Source organism: Ursus americanus, chromosome 4 (genome assembly GCF_024610735.1).
Source record: "Ursus americanus isolate L20-20 chromosome 4, mUrsAme1.1.p, whole genome shotgun sequence".
Lineage (NCBI taxonomy): Eukaryota > Metazoa > Chordata > Mammalia > Carnivora > Ursidae > Ursus > Ursus americanus.
The window spans coordinates 95,341,134-95,360,838 of record NC_142130.1 but is presented as its reverse complement, the minus strand read 5'-3'; the positions used below and the strand labels follow the sequence as shown (position 1 = coordinate 95,360,838).

Sequence of the window (19,705 nt, the reverse complement as noted above, 5' to 3'; positions counted from 1 at the left end):
AAGCACGGATAATGACTGGAAACACTGGCCGCTAACTTCTGGAGGATCTGTGACATGGGTTCGGGGGGTGGAGGAGGGGAGAGCGTGGGTCCTGCTCCTGCAGATGTGCCCTGGAGACGGGGGCCCACAGGGAGCCGGCCTTAACCGGGGAACTTGGCCAGGCGGCGCCGGGCCTGGGTCAGCCGCGCCAGCCGCTCCTTCAGGAACTTCCTCTTGTCGCTGGTGTCGCTGCGTTCCTTGAGAAGCCAGTTGTAGGTGTCCTTGTCCTGCAGCAGCTGCAGCATGCCCTTCTGCAGCTTCTGGCCGAACACTTGCAGGATGAAGTACTGGATGATTAGGGGGATGTGGCTGGAGATGCGGTTGGTGGCCTCCTGGCAGGGAAGAAGAGGTCATGGAGGGTTGAGGGGCTGACTGCAGCCTGCGAGCGTCAGGAGAGGCCAGGCAGGTGCACGCCCCCACCTGGATCTCCAACCCAGCAGCGTCCTCTGGGCTGGAAGCAGCGAGGAACCCCGGTGCAGGGAGCGCCCCAGCCCTGACTCCGCCACCCAGCCGGGGACCCCTGACCACTCGCGTTCCTTCTGATCGGCGAGGGTAAAATGGGCTTGAGAAGGATAAATGGACAGACTGCGTACAAAAACTCCATCTTCAACTGATTAGCAACTCTGCTGAAAAGATTTTATGACTTTTTTTTTATCCACACTAAAATTGTTCGGTAGAAAAGAGGCTGGGCTATCAAAGCCACAGAAGGGCGCCCTCTGCCATCTCTGCGTGTCCAATGTCAGTTTCAACCCTCCTCCTCCCTCCCCAGGCCCCAGCTGTTAGTGGAAGCATCTTTCCCGAGACAGGCTGATCTCTCAGGAGGCTCATTCATCCCAGTCCCTCAGTAAGCTCTGCCACGTCTCTGTGCCTCCATGCCGTCCCCCAGAAAATAGGGAGACTATGAGCACCTGGCCTCATGGGATGGTTAAAAAGATTAAGCAAGCTGAAAGAGAAAAGCTGAAAAAGAAGCCAGGTGTGAGATAAGCGCTTGGTGAAGGCTGCCCGAGAGGCGGTGTGCCAGAGCTGGGACACTGTTCCATGCTCCAGGATGACAGCTAGCGAGGGACGTGGGCTGCCACCACAGGAGATGGAGGGAAGGGGACGAGAAACCAGCAGGGGATCCCACATATGGGCCGTGTTTGCCGGAAATGATCGCTTCAGTAACAGAAGAAATTTCTGAGTGCTGACAGCCAGCTGCCCTGGCCCTCTGCCCTGACCCTCCCTGGGGCCCACAGGGCCATTGTGCCACTCACTGACCTAGGGACACCTTCCCAGTTTCACAATGAGCGCACCAGGGAGAGGGACGGCCGCAGGGATGTCCACATCCTGACCACGGAACAGCACATGCCCTCACGCTGCAAAGGGAGTTGAGGATGCAGGGGGAATTAAGATCGTCCGCTGATGTTAAACTAGGGAGGGTATCCTGCATTATCTGGAGGACCCAGTGCAAAGGAGGGAGGCAGCCGGCGGATTCGGAGGGGTGAGGTCCCAAAGGAGGTCCCCGATGCAGCATCCCTGGCTTTGAAGACGGAGGAGGGGCCGAGCACTGAGGACCACGGGCGGCCTCCAGAAGCTACAAGAAGCGAGGAGACAGATTTTCCCCTAGAACCTTAAGAACAATCACGGTCCCACTGAAACCTTGAGTTTAGCCAGGGAGGATCATACTTAATGGAGAAAAGTAGCATTCTCGTTAAAGTCAGACAAGACGAGGCTGCCCGTTGGCTCCCCTGTTGTTTCCAGTTGCACTAAAAGGACCAGAGGAGGAAGGTTCGGGGGTAAAACTGGAAAGGGAAGGGGGATGTCAAGCCATGGCTATTTGCAGCACGGTGAGTGTTCACTGGGAAAATGCACAAGAATGGGCTGCAGAAACCATACCTAACAACAAACAAGACAAAATGGGAGAAAAGACTGCTAGCAAGACGTACGGATAAACTTCCGAGTGTGCACAGTCTATGCAGAGAGAACACTGAAACACTTCTGAGGCTCCCCCAGAAGGAGATCTTCAAATGGAGAGACCCTTACGGTCCTGGACAGAAAAATCCCACGTCATAAAGATACAACTCTCCCTGGCAGACGGATACATGAATATAATCCCAATAAGGATGCCAACAGCTCCCTTTTCTCATCAGGAACGGGATAAGCTAATTCTACAATTCACACTGAAACTGGAACAAGAATGGGCAGAAAATTTCTGCCTAAAGAGAGGTGGGAACACAAATAGCGCTCTGCCCACGTTCACAGCATCACCCGGAGTGGCCCAAAGCGGCACACAAGTGCAAGGTACACGCACAGAGGAGTGGGTAAACAAAATGCGGTCCGTCCATACGACGGACCATCAATCTACAAGGAAGGGCGGTCTGGCACACATGACAGCAAAGATGAACCTTGAGGGGCCCCCGGGTGGCTCAGCCGGTGAAGCGTCTGCCTTTGGCTCAGGTCACGATCCCAGGGTCCTGGGATCAAATCCCGAGTCAGGCTCCCTGCTCAGTGGGGAATCTGCTTCTCCCTCTCCCTCTGCCTGCTGCTCCTCCTGCTTGTGCGCTCTCTCTCTCTGTGCCAAATAAATTAATAAACTCTTTAAAAAAAAAGATGAACCTTGAGGACATTATGCTAAGTAAAATAAGCCAGACATGAAAAGGCAGAGATTGCACGAGTCTACTTACACAAGCTACCTAGAGTACGAAAATCCACAGAATTAGAAGGTAGAGTGGGGGCTCCAGGGGTGTCGGGAGGGGATGGGGACTCAGTGTTTCATGGGGACTGGGGCGGGACAGTCCTGGCGGTGGACGGTGGGGACGGCTGCATGACACTGGGAGAGTGCTTAACGCCGCTGACCTGGACACGAAGAGATGGTTAAGATGGTCAATGTTACGTGACGTGTATTTTACTGCACTATAGAAGAGAAGAAGGAAGAGATGGGCAGCATTGGGCAGGATACCAGCCGCACTAAACATTTAAGTCTCGTCTAAAAAGCTGCTAATGTAATCATGTCGCTACTGACATATAAAAAGCAAAGCAGCAGCAGAGAATTCAGGATCTGGAAAAAGACCCCAGGACACAGAGGAGGAGGGTGATGGATCATGGCCGAGTTCCGCAGCAGTAGGCCCGGGACGGGGACTTCAGTGACGGTTCTAGACAACCACCAGCCATCTAGAGCAAGCCTCGTTCTTTTTTTTTTTTTTTTTTTTAAGATTTTATTTATTTATTTGACAGAGAGAGAGGCAGCGAGAGAGGGAACACCAGCAGGGGGAGTGGGAGAGGGAGAAGCTGACTCCCAGTGGAGCAGGGAGCCCGATGTGGGGCTCGATTCCAGGACCCTGGAATCACGCCCTGAGCCGAAGGCAGACGCTTCACGACTGCGCCCCCCAGGCGCCCCAAGAGCAAGCCTCATTCTTGACATCAAGTAATTCCAAATGGCTCACAGGTGTAAATATAAACATCAAAATAATACGATACTGATGAAAATATTGTAGACTTTTGTTTATAAATCTCAGAGACAAAGTCCAATGGTGTTAGTGGAGACATTGTAAGACAAAAAGCACAGAAGCCCCCACAAGAAAACAACTATTAAGTCCAATCCATAAATCCAGAAAGCTCCAGCATGGTCTAAAACCGCCATAAAGAAAGTCACAAGGCACATGACAAACTCTGGAGTGTCTGCACCACGAATCACCAGGATCTGAGACCCCGCCCTACAGAGAATTTCCGCTGGAGGGACAGTTTCCCGAACAGGAAACAGAAATAACTCTTATGCTGTGAAACCATGTCCCACCTCATTGTAATAGAGAAAATACAACAAGATCTCATGTTCCACCTGTCGTAATCTCAAAAAGCCAACAATTCAGTGGAGACCAAACTGCCAAGTGTGGGAGGAAACAGGCCATCTGTGGGGAGAATTTACCAATGTAATTGAGCGTACCCTCACCCAGGTGTGATACTTTCGTAGACCAGTGTGGCCCAGCTAAAGCGCTCAGTGATTCAATCAAACACTAACTTGGGTATTGCTGTGGAGGTATTTTGTAGCTGTGGTTAACATCTCCAGTCAGCTGACTCTGGGTAAGGGAGATTATCTAAGATCATGAGGGTGGGCCTCATCCAATCAGTTGAAGGCTTTAAGTGCCAAACAGAGATTTTTCTGAGGAAGAAGGAAGATTTCCCTTAAAGGATGTCAAGAAACCAGAGAAGGACCTCTTCTGGGGAGAAGGGCTGGCTCAGGATGGGGGGTGGGTGGGGACCCCTTTCAGCATCAACTCCTTCTCCTCTCGGGATTCTAGGTGTGTGTGCATTACCTCTTCTCCACGCCTCTGTGAGGCACATGGCCAGACCGGTGGTAGGCCTGACTGTGGGAGAAGCCAAGGTGCACACGTGCCTCCTGACTCGCCCTTCACAGGCCTGACTCACATGGGCACATGTCCCAGGGTCTGTGGGCAATGGAGTCTGACCCTCGGTGTAGGGGCTGCTCCTTCAAGCGTGGTCTCTGTCCAGTCATGCGGGCAACCCTTGGGATCCCATTAGAGATGCAGAATCCTGGCCCCACCTCAGACCTGCAATCCACATCTGTATTACAGCCAGATCCCAGGAGAGCTGTGTGCACGGTCAAGTTAGAGAAAAGCCTTCAAAGATCCAAAGAGTGACCTGATGGGGATATCTGGTAAACCAGAAATGATTATTTGCTTTGCCTGCCCAGATTCTGACCTATCTCAACGGCTCTGAGGTGTGCATCCTTCCCCAGCATGAACAAGACTGCTTTTCAGACCATTTGAAACGGACAGTAGCCATCGAAGCATGTGTCTCTGTGAGTGGCTTCTACTGGGCGCGTGGCCGTCACGTCCTGACGCTGAGCTAAGGGCCCTACCCACACTCATCTCACTGAAGAGTCACAAGAATTGTGAGGAGATCCCGCTTTATAGAGAAGAAAGCGGAGGCTCAGAGAGGTCAAGTAACTTGTCCAGGGCCACACAGCCTGTCTACACCAGAAGTGAGTGGCTCTGAGCCACAGCCCCTGCTTGCCTCTCTGAGGCTCACAGAGAGGCCTGGGGGTCACCACACAGAGACCGGGAGGCCAAAGGACACGAAATGAAAACCCCCTTTTGGAGACGGCTGCAGACTCACCTGACGGTAAGCCAGCAAATGCTCGAAGATTTCAGACAAGGAGATGTTTACTGAAGAAATTTCTTCGGCGATCACGCTGTCTTTTTTCTTGCTCTTCTTCTCCTCGTCCGACTCCTTCTCCCGGACCCTTTGCAGCGCGCGCTGGTACACCTGGTCCTGGCAGTAGACGATCTGCTCCATTTGGAAGTGAAGGCGGATGGACTTCTCAGCTTCTTTTTCTAGCTCAAATTTAATGTCTTCAATTTTGGACTACGGCGACACAGAGGCACAGCGAAGCTTGCTCAGAAACCAACCACGGGCTCGAGGAAGGAGGTCCTCGGCGGGGCCCACAGCTAACTGGCTCCCCTGAACCAAGACAGCACCCTGCCGTGGGGCACCGTTCTGCACCCCACGCCGGCTTGTCCAGGATGGGGCTCCCACCCTGGCTGGGGCTCGGAACCTCCCGGGAGCCCCCCCCCCCCCCGAGCCTGGGAACCCGCGCGGGCTCTGTGTGCGGCCCCATGTCTCAGCTTCTCTCGCTCTCTCTGGGGGGCTTTCCCATCTCATCAGGAGTGTATGCCCCACCAGAGAGCTCATGGGGGTAAAAGTGGAGTCAAACTTAAATTCCTTCCATTCCGTACGCTTCACGTCCCTACAGTTTGGAGAAACCAGCTGCCACCAGGCCAGGGAGTAGATCTCTCACAGAAAATATCTGGGCTCCCCAGAGCTCACACTCGGGGCCACCGAGGGTGACGCAAGTGCTAGGTGCACCCCAAACGTTTACTTCCGTGCTCATTCCAGAGCCCCAGGCAGCGTACGTAGCCCACCCCCAGCTCCCCAGCCTGCGCAAGGCCAAGCCAGTCTTCCCAGCGGTGCTGGGTGTTAGGGGAGCAATACGTGTGTCCCCCCAAATTCATATGTTGAAAGCTTAATGCCCAGTGTGATGGCATTGGGGCAGCTGGCCTTTAGGGGGTCAGGCCATGACAGTGAAGCCCTTACCGATGGGGTCAATGCCCTTGTAAGAAGAGACACCCGAGTGCTTTCTTTCTCCTTGACTCTCTCCCTCTCTCCCTCCCTCTCTCTGTCTCTCTCTGTCTCGTGAGGATACAAAGAGAAAGCAGCCACCACAAGCCAGGAATTGGGCCCTCATCAGACGGGATCTGAGCACCTTGATCTGGGACCTCCAGCCTCCGGACCGGGAGCATTAATGACTACCACGAAAGCTGGCCAGGCCACGCTCTGTACCAGGGACCTGAGCTGAGCCTCGGGGGAGCCCCTGTTTCTAGAGCAGACGAGGCTCTCAACTGCGTGAAGTGGGGGATCTTACTTCCTCCTGACTCTTCACTCTTGGAAGATGCCATTTGCCCACGTGGCTTCCTCAATGAGTTTCAAGGTTAGGGCCATTTTCCTCAGAGGTGACAATGTTCCACACGAACTATGGGTCTCCTTCGTTCTCGTGGTTTTGAGGATTTTATCTCTATGTTCCATCTCACTCGCTCAGTCTGCCTTACTGCTTCTAACCAGACATCGCTGGTGATACCATTAGTAAAGTTAATTAATGAGCTTGACTGTTTGCTTCTCCAAATACCCAGGAAAGTCGAGATGGTCTTAATCCAAGAAATCTGTTTTTCAGCATCAGGCTGACATTTTTTTTTTAAATAACATGTGGTCAGTTTTACCTTGGTAGTTCTGTAGAGGTTGAAAAATTCATCAAAATTTGCTTTTGAAATATCTGTGAAGGCAGCCTGGACCATATCTGAGGAAAAAACAAGATTCATTCATAATCGTAGGTTGCAAAAAAAAAAAAAGAGGATGAAATGTCCAGAAATGAAGTTTCCTCCCCTCCCTCCAGCCCCTTCTTCCCACTCAGGGACAGAGGCGTGCCTTTTTTGCTGAAGAGCTTTCTGTAAGAATTTTAAAGTCTAATCATCTCCTGGCATATTTCTTTGACTTTTAAAATTTTCATCCTGGGGCGTCTGGGTGGCAGTCGGTTCAGCCTCTGACTCTTGGTTTTGGCTCAGGTCATGACCTCAGGGTTGTGAGATCGAGCCCGGGGTCGGGGCTCCGTGCTCAGCAGGGAGTCTGCTTGAGATTCTCTCTCCCTCTGCCTCTCCCGCCCGTGCTCTCTCTCTCTCTCAGGTAAATAAAATCTTTAAAAAAATTTTTTTCATCCTAAGCAGAAATAGTTGCAAAGAATGTAATCTCTGGTAGGTTATAAATACATTAATATCTTATAGTAAGACACAGCACGCTCAAATGTATCGATGGGCCCTAAATGTCCAGGATATCCATTTGAAAACAAAATATGAACATGTCCTTATTCAATCAGAAAATTTACATTATTTCTTTTTATTTTTGAAACTCCTCCTATTTCTATCTGACTTCCTCACAGAATCTTATCCTAACATGATGGGCAGCATCTTAATGCTTGAAATTTTTTTTCTCAAGTAGGCTCCACACCCAGCGTGGGGCTCAACACTGGACTCGAACTCATGACCCTGAGATCAAGATCTGAGCCAGGACCAAGAGTCGGACGCTCAACCGACGGAGCCACCCAGGTGCCCTGAAAGTCTTTTATTGACTCCATATCACATCTTTCTGAAACAGAAGTAGGTAAGTATCTATACACATGGGTTTTAAAGTTTTTTTCTATGACTATAAGGCTCTAAGCACTACAAATTTTCTTTGGGAGTAAAGTAAGAGTGCAAAACGGCTCACCACGACACGATGACCAATTTTGATACAGAATTATTAAGACTAACGGTAAAACTGTATTTGAATAAAGATGTATTAGAAATACATCTCTTAAGGTGCTGTCCTGGGACTGTCCCCAAACTCTACGGGTTCATGGGTCCATGAAGGATTATTACTTCTTGCTGAAAGGAGACAGTTGAGGCGGGAGTGACAATATGGTGTCAGCCATCGTGGGGACAAAGAATGGAGATTCCGTGAGCGTCCTGGAAACCAGAGGGCCTGGCAGTTACGGGAGAAGGGAGCAGAGGGCTGCGGCTCTCCTCCGAGGCTGCTGACCCCCTCCCACCTGCCGTGACACAGTCAGGCCACCTAGATTCACACAGCGCTCCAGAACGCTCAGCACGCTCACACAGTGAAGCTATTTAGCTGTCGACCTTCATCCTTACAGGTTTCAGATAAATGGAGTATTTTGGTCTGTCAAGGAATCACGGCTGTGGAGCCACCTGGAGGTGTGGACGGTAAGAAATACGTATCTCGTCCGTGCTCCCGGTTCCTGACACGGAGCTCCTAAATCCCTCAGAATCTCCTGGGTGACAGCAGCATCTCTTGTCCTAACGAGGGGATCCTTGGTGGGCCCTGGACAGCTTCAGGATAGGGGCCGGTCACCAGCAAGATAAAGCCTGGATGAGACGCCTGGAACTTTCAGCCTCATCTCCAACGCACTGTCTCACCTCGCCACCTCTGGGGAGGAGAGAGGGGCTGGAGACGGAGCTCATAATTGGTTATGTCTTCGTGAAAACTGATTACGCCTCCTTTAAATGCCCTAAATGATAGGGTTCGGAGAGCTTCCAGGTTGGTGAACACACCCACATGCCAAGAGGATGGAGCCCCCTCCCGCCAAACTCCACAAGACAAAAGCGCCTGCCCTCGGGACCCTCCCACACCTCCCCTATGTCTCTCTTTCATTCACATCCTTTAGAGTAAACTGGCAAAGGTAAGTACATCCTTCCAAATATACCAGTAGAGATAAGTAAAGTGTGTTCCTGAGTTCTGTGAGCTGTTCTAGCAAATTATAGACCCTGAGGAGGGGGCTGTGGCAACTCCAATTTCTAGCCTGTCCATCCGAAGCACGGTCTAAAGTGGGGGGCAGTCGTTGGGGGGTCGAACCCTTAAGCTGGAAGATGGGTGCTGACTCAGTGTCAGAACTTAATCGAAATGTTGAACACCCAGTTGGTGTCCAGAGAATCAGAGAATTAACTGGGTTCTTGGATGGTGGCAACCCCCCCAGGAGGAGAGCTATGGAGTTCAGCACTGGTTTGGGTTCAAGCCTTTCCCTGGCCTAAAAGCAAAAGCACAAACTCACCAGTAACCGTGTGCAGCATGTCGACAGCGGGCTCTTCTAACTCTTTGATTTGCTGTTTTATGATAATCTCGAACGTCTTGTAATTGACAAACCCTGGCAGCTCTCTGCCACGATACCGATTTTCAAATTTCTCGATTTGTTTATATATAGCTTTGTAACCTAGAAAAGAAGAGTTCTGAGTTATTTTACAAAAATAACCTCGTGGGGGGCACCTGGGTGGCACAGCAGTTAAGCGTATGCCTTCGGCTCAGGGCGTGATCCTGGCGATCTGGGATCGAGCCCCACATCAGGCTCTTCTGCTATGAGCCTGCTTCTTCCTCTCCCACTCCCCCTGCTTGTGTTCCCTCTCTCGTTGGCTGTCTCTATCTCTGTCGAATAAATAAATAAAATCTTTAAAAAAAAATAACCTCGTGGATCTTTTTAAACACAATACCATCCTGGACTTTCTGAAAACACAGAGAGGTAAGGGAAAAAAAAATCAAACCTGCTTTGCCAATTGAAAAGAAATCCAGGGACTGCAATAAAAAAACAGATCTCAGGACCATTTTCCGTAAGTCCTCTCCAGATGGCTAGTGTGCAGCCAGGGTGTGGGGCCAGACGGCCGTGAACTGCACAAGCCAGGAGGAAGGAAGGGGAGGCAGGAATTTCCTCTTGGGGAAGAACTTCTATAGATGTTTACCAAAGAAACTATATCACCATCCAGAATCGTCGTCACATCATGTATCCATGTATCCACAGTAGCAGGAGCAGAATACATTCATAAATCAGACAAGGTAACAGAGTCACCAGGTACGTAAGATCACTGTTCGCTACATGAAATACTTTGTTTTTTCTTTATACTTTCAGAATTCTTTTTATTCTCAACAAACCGGACTGTGGAGCGTGTCTCTGCTGGGGGACGTTCAGACGGATCTTTTCGAAGAACTAACCATGAACCGTGGTCTGGGTCTCCTCTTTTGGTCGGGAGATATTTACTCATAGGCATTTTTTTTTTAAATTGAGATATAATTCACACACGGTTACATTCACCCTAGTAAAGTGTAAGTTCAGTGATTTTTAGTATAGTAACGACATCGTGCAACCATCTCCCGATACGAACAACACTGTGCAACCAGCTAATTCTCAAACCCTCCTATCAGCCCAAGGAACCCTGTGCCCATGAGCACACACTCTCCATTCCCCACCCCCTGCGGCCCCTGGAAAGCACTCGTCTACTTTCTGTCTCTAGGGATTTGCCTGTTCTGGACATTTCGTATCAAGGGAATCACAGCTCCTGTGGCTGTTTGTGTCCCACTTCCTTCACTCAGCATGATGCTTCAAGGTTCATGGATGTGGGGGCATGCTCAGTGCTCACGCCCTCCCAAGGCTGAATCATCGTCCACTGCCTGCTGTTAAAGGCTGAGTTGCAGCTCCCCGCAATTGATACATTTGAAGCCCTAATCCCTAGCACCCCAGAAACGTGCTTGCGTTTGGAGGTACGACCTTTCCAGAGGTGATCAGATCCAACCTGACTGGTGTCCTTATAGGAAGGAAGCAGGACACAGATCCACACAGGAAAGTCTACGGGAAGACACAGGGGGAAGGGGGCATCCACAAGCCAAGGAGAGCGGCGTCGGGAGAATCCAAACGTGCTGGCACCTTGATCTCGGACTTCCAGCCTCCAAAGTTGTAGGAAAATAGGTTTGTGGCTTAAGGCCCCTGGTCCTTGGGATGAGAATCCTAGCTGACCAGTAATGGGTACGTGAGCACGTGCTGGCCGTCCCAGGGGTGTGAGCTGGGCTCCCCTGTGGATTCATTTGCGTTGCCCGATGGCTACTGACGGGGGACCTCTATTCCTGCGCCCATGAGCCATTTGTGTGTCTTCTTTTGGAGAAATTCTAATCCTTTGTCCATCTTTAATTTGGATTCGTCTTTTTGTTGTTGAATCCTACGAGTTCTTTGTATAGTCTGGGTTCTGGGCCCTCATCCGATGTGTGATTTGCAAATATTTTCTCCTGTCCTGTGGCGGGTGGTGCCCTTTGACACACACGGGTTTTTAACCTCGATGAAGCCCACCTCTTCTGTTATTCCGTTGGTCGTCCGTGCTGTAGGGTCCTGCCTAAAAACCTCTGCCTGATGCAAGGTCGTGAAGATTCGAATCTACATTTTCTTCTGAAAGTTTTAGAGTCCTTAGGGCTCACATTTTGGTTTCTGATCCATTTTGAGTTTGTCTTTGTGTAAGGGGTGATTAGGGGTCCAAATTCATTTTCTTGCATGTGGGTGCCCAGTGATTTGCAACCGATCATTTGTTGGGAGGAATCCGGCATCTTAAAAAAAGGAGCTATTTTCTCATGGGCTGTGTGCTGTCACAGGCTTGCTGAGCAACGCATGAGGGGGTTGCTGGAGGTCAGGCCTGTTGTCCTCCCTGAAAGGGACAGTGGTCCTTCCCTGACGGGAGAACACACCACACAGCAGGTGTTCAACAACCGGCTGTGGGTTTAGCTCCGGTAGGCAGCACGCGAGCTGTGCGCACGGGGCAAAGGACCGCCCCATTTTTCCAACAAGGAACGCTGTTATTTATCTCGTCCTGCCCTCCATGCCTCGGCCAAGGGACAAACAGGACTGGGAGGTGTGGCCTTTGAATTATGTAAAAAATGCATGACTTATCCTCCTACGTTCATGACTCAAAGCCAAGGACAGTGGTCCATGGAACGTCAGGTCAGCTGAAAGAAGAACCCACCAAGCTGCCTGAAAAAATGCAAAGTTCCTTAAAATGTCCCTCAGCCACTGCAGCTTTATCACTGGTCGGTACAGGATGTACTTTAAGCTTCCTGAAATACCAAAAAATAAACCTCAGGTCACACTTCCTACCTTTCTCGGACTCTTGAGAATTTGGCGCTGCAAGGTGGTTCCTAGCTGTGTTTCATTTCCTCTGCGTCGCTGCCACAGCTACAAAATCGCTGAGATACACCACACAGGCTTCAAGGCCGTGGCCACCTGACCAAGACACAGGCAGCCTCATCCCCCCCCCAGGCCACAGAGAGCACGTGGCAGGTGCCATGCTGACCCGCTACTGTGAAGGGAGGGCTGATTCTGGCTGACGCCTGGGTGGCCCGGGCCAATCCCCGGCATGTCCTCTCCAGGTGTCCTCTGAAATCTGCAGCTGACACCTGCTGGCCCGAGTTCAGCGAGTGGGCCAGAGCACACGTGGCTTCCACATTCCACACCCCTGCACTGGCATCGTGACCAGCCACACCCTGCTCCCCGGCGGCCCCCCACTCCAGCCCACTCACCAGGTCGACGGCGGCGCCTCGAACTCACCTTTTTGGAAACTCTTCTCAATCACAGCGCTCCATTTGTGGAACTCGGTTCGGATTTTGGTAAACAGCCGACTCTCGTCCTCTCCCACAGATTCCTCCCCTTCGATTAAGGAGTTGATGGCATGGTTAAAGGCATTAATTTTCTGTCAAGAAGGAGAACATAAGTATAAGTGGAGATATGCCAAACACAAGTGAGGACGTTTGGAGGTCGCAGGGAGGCTGAGGGCGGGCGAGTCACTCCTTGTCACCGTGCAGGGGTGACAGACCCCTGCACCTGCCCCGACTGCCTCGGGGTTGTGGGGAGCATGCGTGACACCTGTCAGTCCTTGCCCACGTTCCCCCGCCCCAGGCCCTCTTTGATGCCGAGCGGGCAGACCGCGCCTGGGTCAGCTTTTGGGGAGCAAGAAGGTGCGTGAGGCACAAGATCCCTTTTTGGACAAAGACGTGTGATTCCCTGACTTGACGTGATGGGCAATACTCACGTCTATCAGAAAAAACATTTTTTCGTGCTCGTCTTCAGGCACATCTGAGCCGTACTTTTGTAACTCCTCCGTTATCTTCTCATGGTTTTCCTTTATCTGATTTTCTAACAGGGGCAGAGTTTTCTAAGGACAGGAGAAAATGCACAGACGTGAGTACAGACAGGGAAGGAGAAGGAGCTGCCAGGCGTCCTTCTGTAAGGTGTGCCTGACTGCCTGGCTTCCTCTCGAGAGAAGATGGAGGGGGGCATGTTAGCAGGTGCCAGTGCCCCCCAGCCCTCCCTGCATCCCCACTCCCCAGGGGACAGCCTCGGGGACGCGCTGAGGCGACCACTGCGCGAGCTGCCTGCCCCCATCAGAGCAACGCTGGAGCGATTCCTTCTGTGATCACATTACATCCACTCTGCAGGCAGATTAGAAAGAGCCACTCGTCTGGTGGGCTTTGAAAAAGTGGCAGTGGGAACGATCTGAGAGTCAACCACTGACTTGGCTGGGGCAAAGAATAAATCTGGGCGGGCTTGCTCGAGGCAGGGAATCTAATGAGCCAGCACCTTCTTTCTATATAAAGCTCGGACCGCAAAGAGCCACGCTCTATGTGAGTAAGCTAGGAACAACCCTGCCTTCCCTCCCCATTCCTGGGGACTGCATGGGATGCCTGAACCCGGAGCTGAGCGGAAAAACATAAAATCTCGACAGAAAGTCTGTAACCACAAGCCAGCCCTTAAGCAGGTCTGCTGCCCGAATTTGCACTCCCTGAGGGGTCCCCCAAAACCTCAAGCTGAGAATCTAAAGTGGTTCAGGCAGGACGCCCTTCTGAGGGGCTGGCAGAAGCAAAACCTGCCTCTCCCTGGAGAGACTGATTTTTGAACCTGGGCTTCCATGAATACCCACAGATCCAGTTCCAAAACAGACAGGCCCCAAGTCAAAACCCTAACCCAGGTCATCGTGGGGGATGGCCAGCGGAACCCAGTGCACCAAGGCTTCGGACACTGGAATTATCAAGCACAAAATACAACAGAGATGTGTGCAAAGAAATCGTTTTTAGGGATCACAGATGGGAAACCGCAAGAGATTCTGTCTAGACAAATTTGGAAAAGAACCACAGAGAGATCCAAGCCATGAAACACGTGATCGTTACAATGACCAACACCGTATGACAGCGGCTCGTAAGGAGAAAGGAAAAGTTGGCGCAGTGCCTGTAAGATTTTAATTTTTAATTAGGTCAAGTGGATATCGTCGATCAGCTCCCACCCAACGTGTGGTCCTCTGACGAGCAGCGTCCACACCATCTGGGAACTTGCTGGAAATGGAGGATCCCAAGCAGCCCTCGACACCCACGGAACCCAAGCCTGCACCTTCGCGCAATCCCCAGGAGATCCGTTAGTGGGTCAGTCAGCCCACATGGTGGAGCTTTGGGTTTGGGGGGTTCTATTTAGAAAACGGACAGCTCTGCACGTGCTTACACAGATGTGCGAGATGAGTTCAGAGGTCAGCTTGTCCGCCAGGCAGGGGACTGTGGCCCTTCCTTCCTCCAGGAGAACCCTGCAGACAGAGAGGAGAAGACAACGCATATGTCCACCTCGGTGCGGCCAGAAAATGCAAGTCAGCTTCTGCGGCGGGAAGTCAAGTGACTTCCAGTTGGACAGGATGTCGTGTCACTGGTACGCAACAGACGTTTAGAACAGGCTCGCACGGAGTAATGACGGAATTGTCGCTATTTCGGATACTCTGAAAACGGTACAGAGTTGTACAGAAGTGTTGAATCACTATATCTTACACCTCAAACGCATTAACATTATATGTTAACTAACTGGAATTAAAATTAAAAGCTTAATTTAAAAAATGGTGCAGGGGCACCCGGGTGGCTCCGCCGGTTGAGCATCCGACTCTTGCTGTCAGCTCAGGTCTTGATCTCCGGGTTGTGAGTTCAAGCCCCACGTTGGGCTCCATGCTGGCCGTGGAGCCTACTTAAAAAAAAATTGGTACAGGTGATCCCTTCCAGCTGATACATTAAGTGTATCTCACGATACCCGACTATAAAACTGGTCTTTATAAAAATACACGTGGTCAACCTACAAATGTGTTTTCATAACACACACCCCCTTCTGTGCGTAATACACGTGCAAGTCTACGCGATACAGGGCTTCACAAAAATACACCGATGTCGGGGGCACCCCTTCCCCAAGACGAGAACTTAAACCACGAGCTGCTTGGAGGAAGGAAGGCCTATTCTCGCTCTACCCCAATCTGTGTTTGCTGAGTTATGGCAGGATTCTTTATATTTTAAAGGACTTTCTTGGATAAAGGGCAGCAGGAACCATGGGTGTACATGGCTATTTGTGAGAGTACGCTCATAGGTAGGCGCCAGTCTCCACATCTGTCAATTTTTTAAATTGTGGTAAACTGCACATAAAATCGACAATTTCCCCCCGTGCCGCTGATAGATAACCAAACTGATGGGGCCCGTGAGTTGAAAGGCCACATTCATCACATATCAGATATATGGGTCGGGGTCAATTTCTGGGCTTTCTGATGTTTTTCTTCCATTCTGAGGTATTTATGTTTTTATTCTGGTAGCAGTACCATACCAGAGAAATGACTGTAGCAAATTCCCTCCTTATCTGATCTTTTAGAGGTATTTTTTGCTATACTTTGTCAATTCCTCTTTTAGTCTTCCAGGCAAACCCCACGGTCATTGTCAAGGTGCAAACACACTCATACATACACTCCGAACGTCTGCTTTTGGACAGCAACCCTTTCCCCCAGGAAAAACCAAGGCCCCAGGTTTCAGTCCACCCTTGCGAAAACGCGGCCAGGGTACCTGAAATGTGGGTGGTCCTCAAAGAAGACTCTCTCTTTCTGCAGAGCCTCGGCCAGGGTCACCTGGTTCTGGATGTCCTGCTGGCCCCGGCACTTGACGATCATGTAGCCCTTCTTCAGGTGACAGACCAAGTTCTGGGCCACGTCCACCACCTTGCTCTCAGTACCTCTGTCCACCAGGTCAGGCTTCGTCAAGATCCCTGCAAGCCAGAGCCTTTGATGAGAGACCACTCACCGCTCCCTCTCAGCCTGCTGGAGGGCACACAGCAGGCCCCGCAGGACCCCCGTGTGGGCAGAGCCCCTGGCCGGGGACAGAACCACAGCTCGGGCTCCGCAAAGACCACATGCTCCCGTGAGTGGCTATGGGGGTTTGCTGGACCCAGGTCTTGGCCCTCATGCCAGAGACACAGTGACATGTAATGGCCTTTCAATGTTCTTGCTGCCCAGTGGAAGCATTCATGCTCTGTTGTGCTGGTTCACAAACTTCCCCGTGCAGCAGAACCCCCTTCCCGAGGCAAATCTTAGAATGCATGTTCTCAGGCCCTGCCCTGGAGATTGGTCGAGGGTCTTGCATTGCTAAACACCCTCCAGTTCTTTCTGGAGCGGGTGGGGCGTGGCCCACGCTTGGAGAAGCACAGGTCCGGCCAAGACCCCGGCCTCATTTGCTGAGCCCACTGCAAAGTGCAGGTTACCACCTATGGTTGTTAGGTTCTCCCCCCCTCTCACCTATGGTCCTGTCTCCATCGGGGTCCACCTCCTGAGCCATGCTCAGCGCCTCTGTGGTGGCGATGTCCACATTGCAGGGGACCACCACCAAGTTGATGGTCTCCTGCTTAAAGATGTACTTCCTGATGAGTTGCTTGCTCTGCAGGAAAATGAGAGCGTATGAGAGCCGGGACAGGTCCTGACCCTGAACTTGCTGCGGGACCTCAGAGTCCCAGGGGCAGCTCCCCCACAGAAATGTGCCCGCAGCACGAGCCTGGTGGCATTGCCCACGCCAGAGTTACGAGAAACTGAGTTCTCCGTGGCAGGAACGGAGCCCTGGCGGTCAGGGGGTGGAGTGTGGGGGATGGGAAACCGCCCGATCTCAGCTCATGAACTGTCTCCTAAGACTCAGCAGCTGATAACCACGGGGAAAAACAAGATGCCAAGGAGTGCTCAACCGTGCCCTGAACCTGTAATCCTTTGGGTAACATTCGCCAGGACGAAAATGTCATTATACTTGTTTCTCATACTTCCCCTCCCCACATAAAACCCCTTCCTAATACACACCGGCCTAGATTTGCCACAAAATGTAACTAATAACCAAAAATGGGTCACCATGTCAATCCCACACACGTAAAATCGATTTACGGTTTTGCCTGTTTGCCTCACGCTCCCCAGAACGCCTCCATCTGACTCCCACCAAGTCAGATGGAGCCCACGGAGCCCACCGCGCTCTCCCAACCCCCCTCACACCTCCCGATGTCCACTCTCCCAACGCAGCCCTGAGCCCGCTGCTGTCTGGGGCACCGCTCCACCGCCCGGACCGAGACCTTACCTGGCGTCCGATGTCGGCCGGCTGATTGCCCACAGCCACCCTGGTGATGCCAGGGAGGTCAATCAGGGTCAGATCCGGGACATGAGGGGAGCTGACCTCCAGGGTGATTAGCTCATGACTGATCCCCTGCCCTTCCCCGGCAATGGCATCCTGGGCTAGGGAAGGGGGAAATGAGAAAAACTCAATAGAGCTTGGAGTGGAAGCATGTCCCCACAGCAAATCCTCCCTGCGTGAGTCAGGCATGAGGGCTATCTGGAGCAGACTCCCTTTTCTGGAGCTAAAAGGAACCTCAAAGGAGAACTCAGTATTTTCCTGGCCAGGCCGGAACTGTCTCCAGAGAGAAAACATCTAGTGAAAACATCTCTCAAGATCACCCCCCACACCAGCCCAGAGCTGGGCAGACCTGAGTTCTTCCCACTGTCACACCTACATCTTCCCATTGATGCCACTAGGAAATTAACAACAAAGTAAAATTAAAGCAAATAAAAACACCTGGGAACTCTTGAAACACGATCTGGGAACTCATGGAGGGCAATTTCTCTTGGTGAAGAACTGATGAGCATTGGTATTCCAATATGGGATTTCATTTTGCTCCTTTCTCCTTAATGATGAAAATTTCAAGATATAAATATATTTTGGGGGTACCCGGGTGGCTCCGTTGGTACGCGTCTGCCTTCAGCTCGGGTCATGATCCTGGGGTCCTGGGATTGCGTCCCAGGTTGGGCTCCCTGCTCAGTGGGGAGTCTGCTTCTCCCTCTGCCCCTCCCCCTGCTCACGCTCTTTCTCTCTCTCTCTTTCTCTCTCAGGTAAATAAATAAAATCTTAAAAAAAAGATATAAATGTATTTCATCAAATTGTTAGCTAATACCACTGGACTCCTTTCTACACCTAGAATGCCCCTTTGGCCTGTTTTAAAGCAGTCAGGAGCTGGGGACGGGAGTGACAACAACAATGGCGTGTATGCCATCATGTGCTATCTGTGCCCCCAAATCCATTTACTGGACATGTGGCCGTGAGATTAAGTCTGGCCCATGGGGTAAGTGTGACAAAAGCACAGGCAACCTCCAGAAAGTCTGCTGGAGAGGCAGGAGAAGCCCTGTGCTGGTGTCCCTCTGGCTGGGACGGGGGCTCTCCGACTACAGCAGGCAGCCTTGGAGGTGATGGCCACACACAACGGAGAAACAACGTGGGAGTCTGGTTCCTGACACTGGATCCCCCAAACCAGCTCTGTTCTGCCTGCCTCCAGATGTCTACGCGAGAGACAAATAAAACGGGCAGGTCGCTTAAACCACCCGTGTTAGCATCCAGCGTCCCCAAATGGCCTCTAGATTCCCTCTATCACTGTATGCACACTCCCCTACAGGGCGACCTTCTCCCCTCCAGACAGTGGCCCCTTGACATTGGGCTCACCCATGTGACCCCCTTTGGCTGACAGGACATCACAGAACGGACCCCAGGAGAGACTGAGAACTTGAGCATGCGGGCCCCTCCTCCCTTGCTGCCGGGAACCTCCCGCCCCTCGTGTAAAGAGCCCAGCCTGGCCTCCCAGAGGAGGAGGCCCACCACATGGAGAGAAGGCCTGGTCATCCCAGCTCTGGGCTTGGGGAGGTGACCCAGGCCCCCCTAGACTGCCGGCCCCAGCCAAGCCAGATGGGCGGGAAAGACCTGCCCACTGATCCACGGAATCACGAGAAACAAACAGATCAAAGCCCTTAGGTTTTGCGATCAGTTACGCAGAAAGGGCCAAATGATACACACGGTGGTTTTGAGTTTTCTATCCCAGGAGCCAGCCTGACCCCAACAATCACACAGTAACATTCTGACTATCAAACATCCTTCAACTTTGGTCAAACGGTCTATAAATGCGACTTAGTGCCTCTACCTTCAATAAAAGCCAAACTCATTCTTTTCTGCTGCTGAATATGAGGTTATCGTACTTTTGTACCCTCCTCAAATGATTGAACCTCAATTGTGACAAACTAGGAAGCAAGGCAAGTCAACATGGAGAAGGCTATGTATTCACCTCGCTCAGTCCTAGCAAGCCAAGGGGTCACTACGGGTCCTGACCGACGTCAAGTGGTATTTCTCCTTTCAGATGCTACAACTCGGCAGAATGACCCGTGTGGTTTGCATTCACTGGGACCCACCATCCGTCAGCCTAAGCTAGGATTACGCACACACATATGTTTCACTCGTGGAGGAAAGGCCCAGGAAAAGTTTCTAAAGAGGGTTCGAGGATAGCCCAGAATGCCTTTTCACCAGGTGAACAGGGAAAGGGCTTCCCCTGCCCCACACCCCATCCTTCCTCCATCGGATATGTGGAGAGGAAAAGCCCTTGAGAGGGACAGACGCTCCTTGTTTAACTTTCAAAATTCACATT

General features: G+C 51.6%; 1 protein-coding gene across 3 annotated transcripts in view; it reads right to left on the bottom strand.

The window, feature by feature from the left end:
- Positions 1-19,705, bottom strand: part of MX1 (MX dynamin like GTPase 1) — a 29,943-nt gene continuing 10,238 nt past the window's right edge. For all 3 annotated transcript variants that reach the window (XM_045813509.2, XM_045813510.2, XM_045813511.2), the window contains 10 exons: positions 17,326-17,480; positions 16,512-16,650; positions 15,787-15,985; positions 14,429-14,507; positions 12,969-13,091; positions 12,488-12,629; positions 9,188-9,346; positions 6,810-6,886; positions 5,152-5,400; positions 1-371 (listed from right to left, as the gene is read on the bottom strand). In XM_045813509.2, coding sequence (XP_045669465.2) covers positions 141-371; positions 5,152-5,400; positions 6,810-6,886; positions 9,188-9,346; positions 12,488-12,629; positions 12,969-13,091; positions 14,429-14,507; positions 15,787-15,985; positions 16,512-16,650; positions 17,326-17,480 — 1,553 coding nt within the window. In that variant the 3' untranslated portion in view covers positions 1-140. The remainder of the gene's footprint in view (positions 372-5,151; positions 5,401-6,809; positions 6,887-9,187; positions 9,347-12,487; positions 12,630-12,968; positions 13,092-14,428; positions 14,508-15,786; positions 15,986-16,511; positions 16,651-17,325; positions 17,481-19,705) is intronic.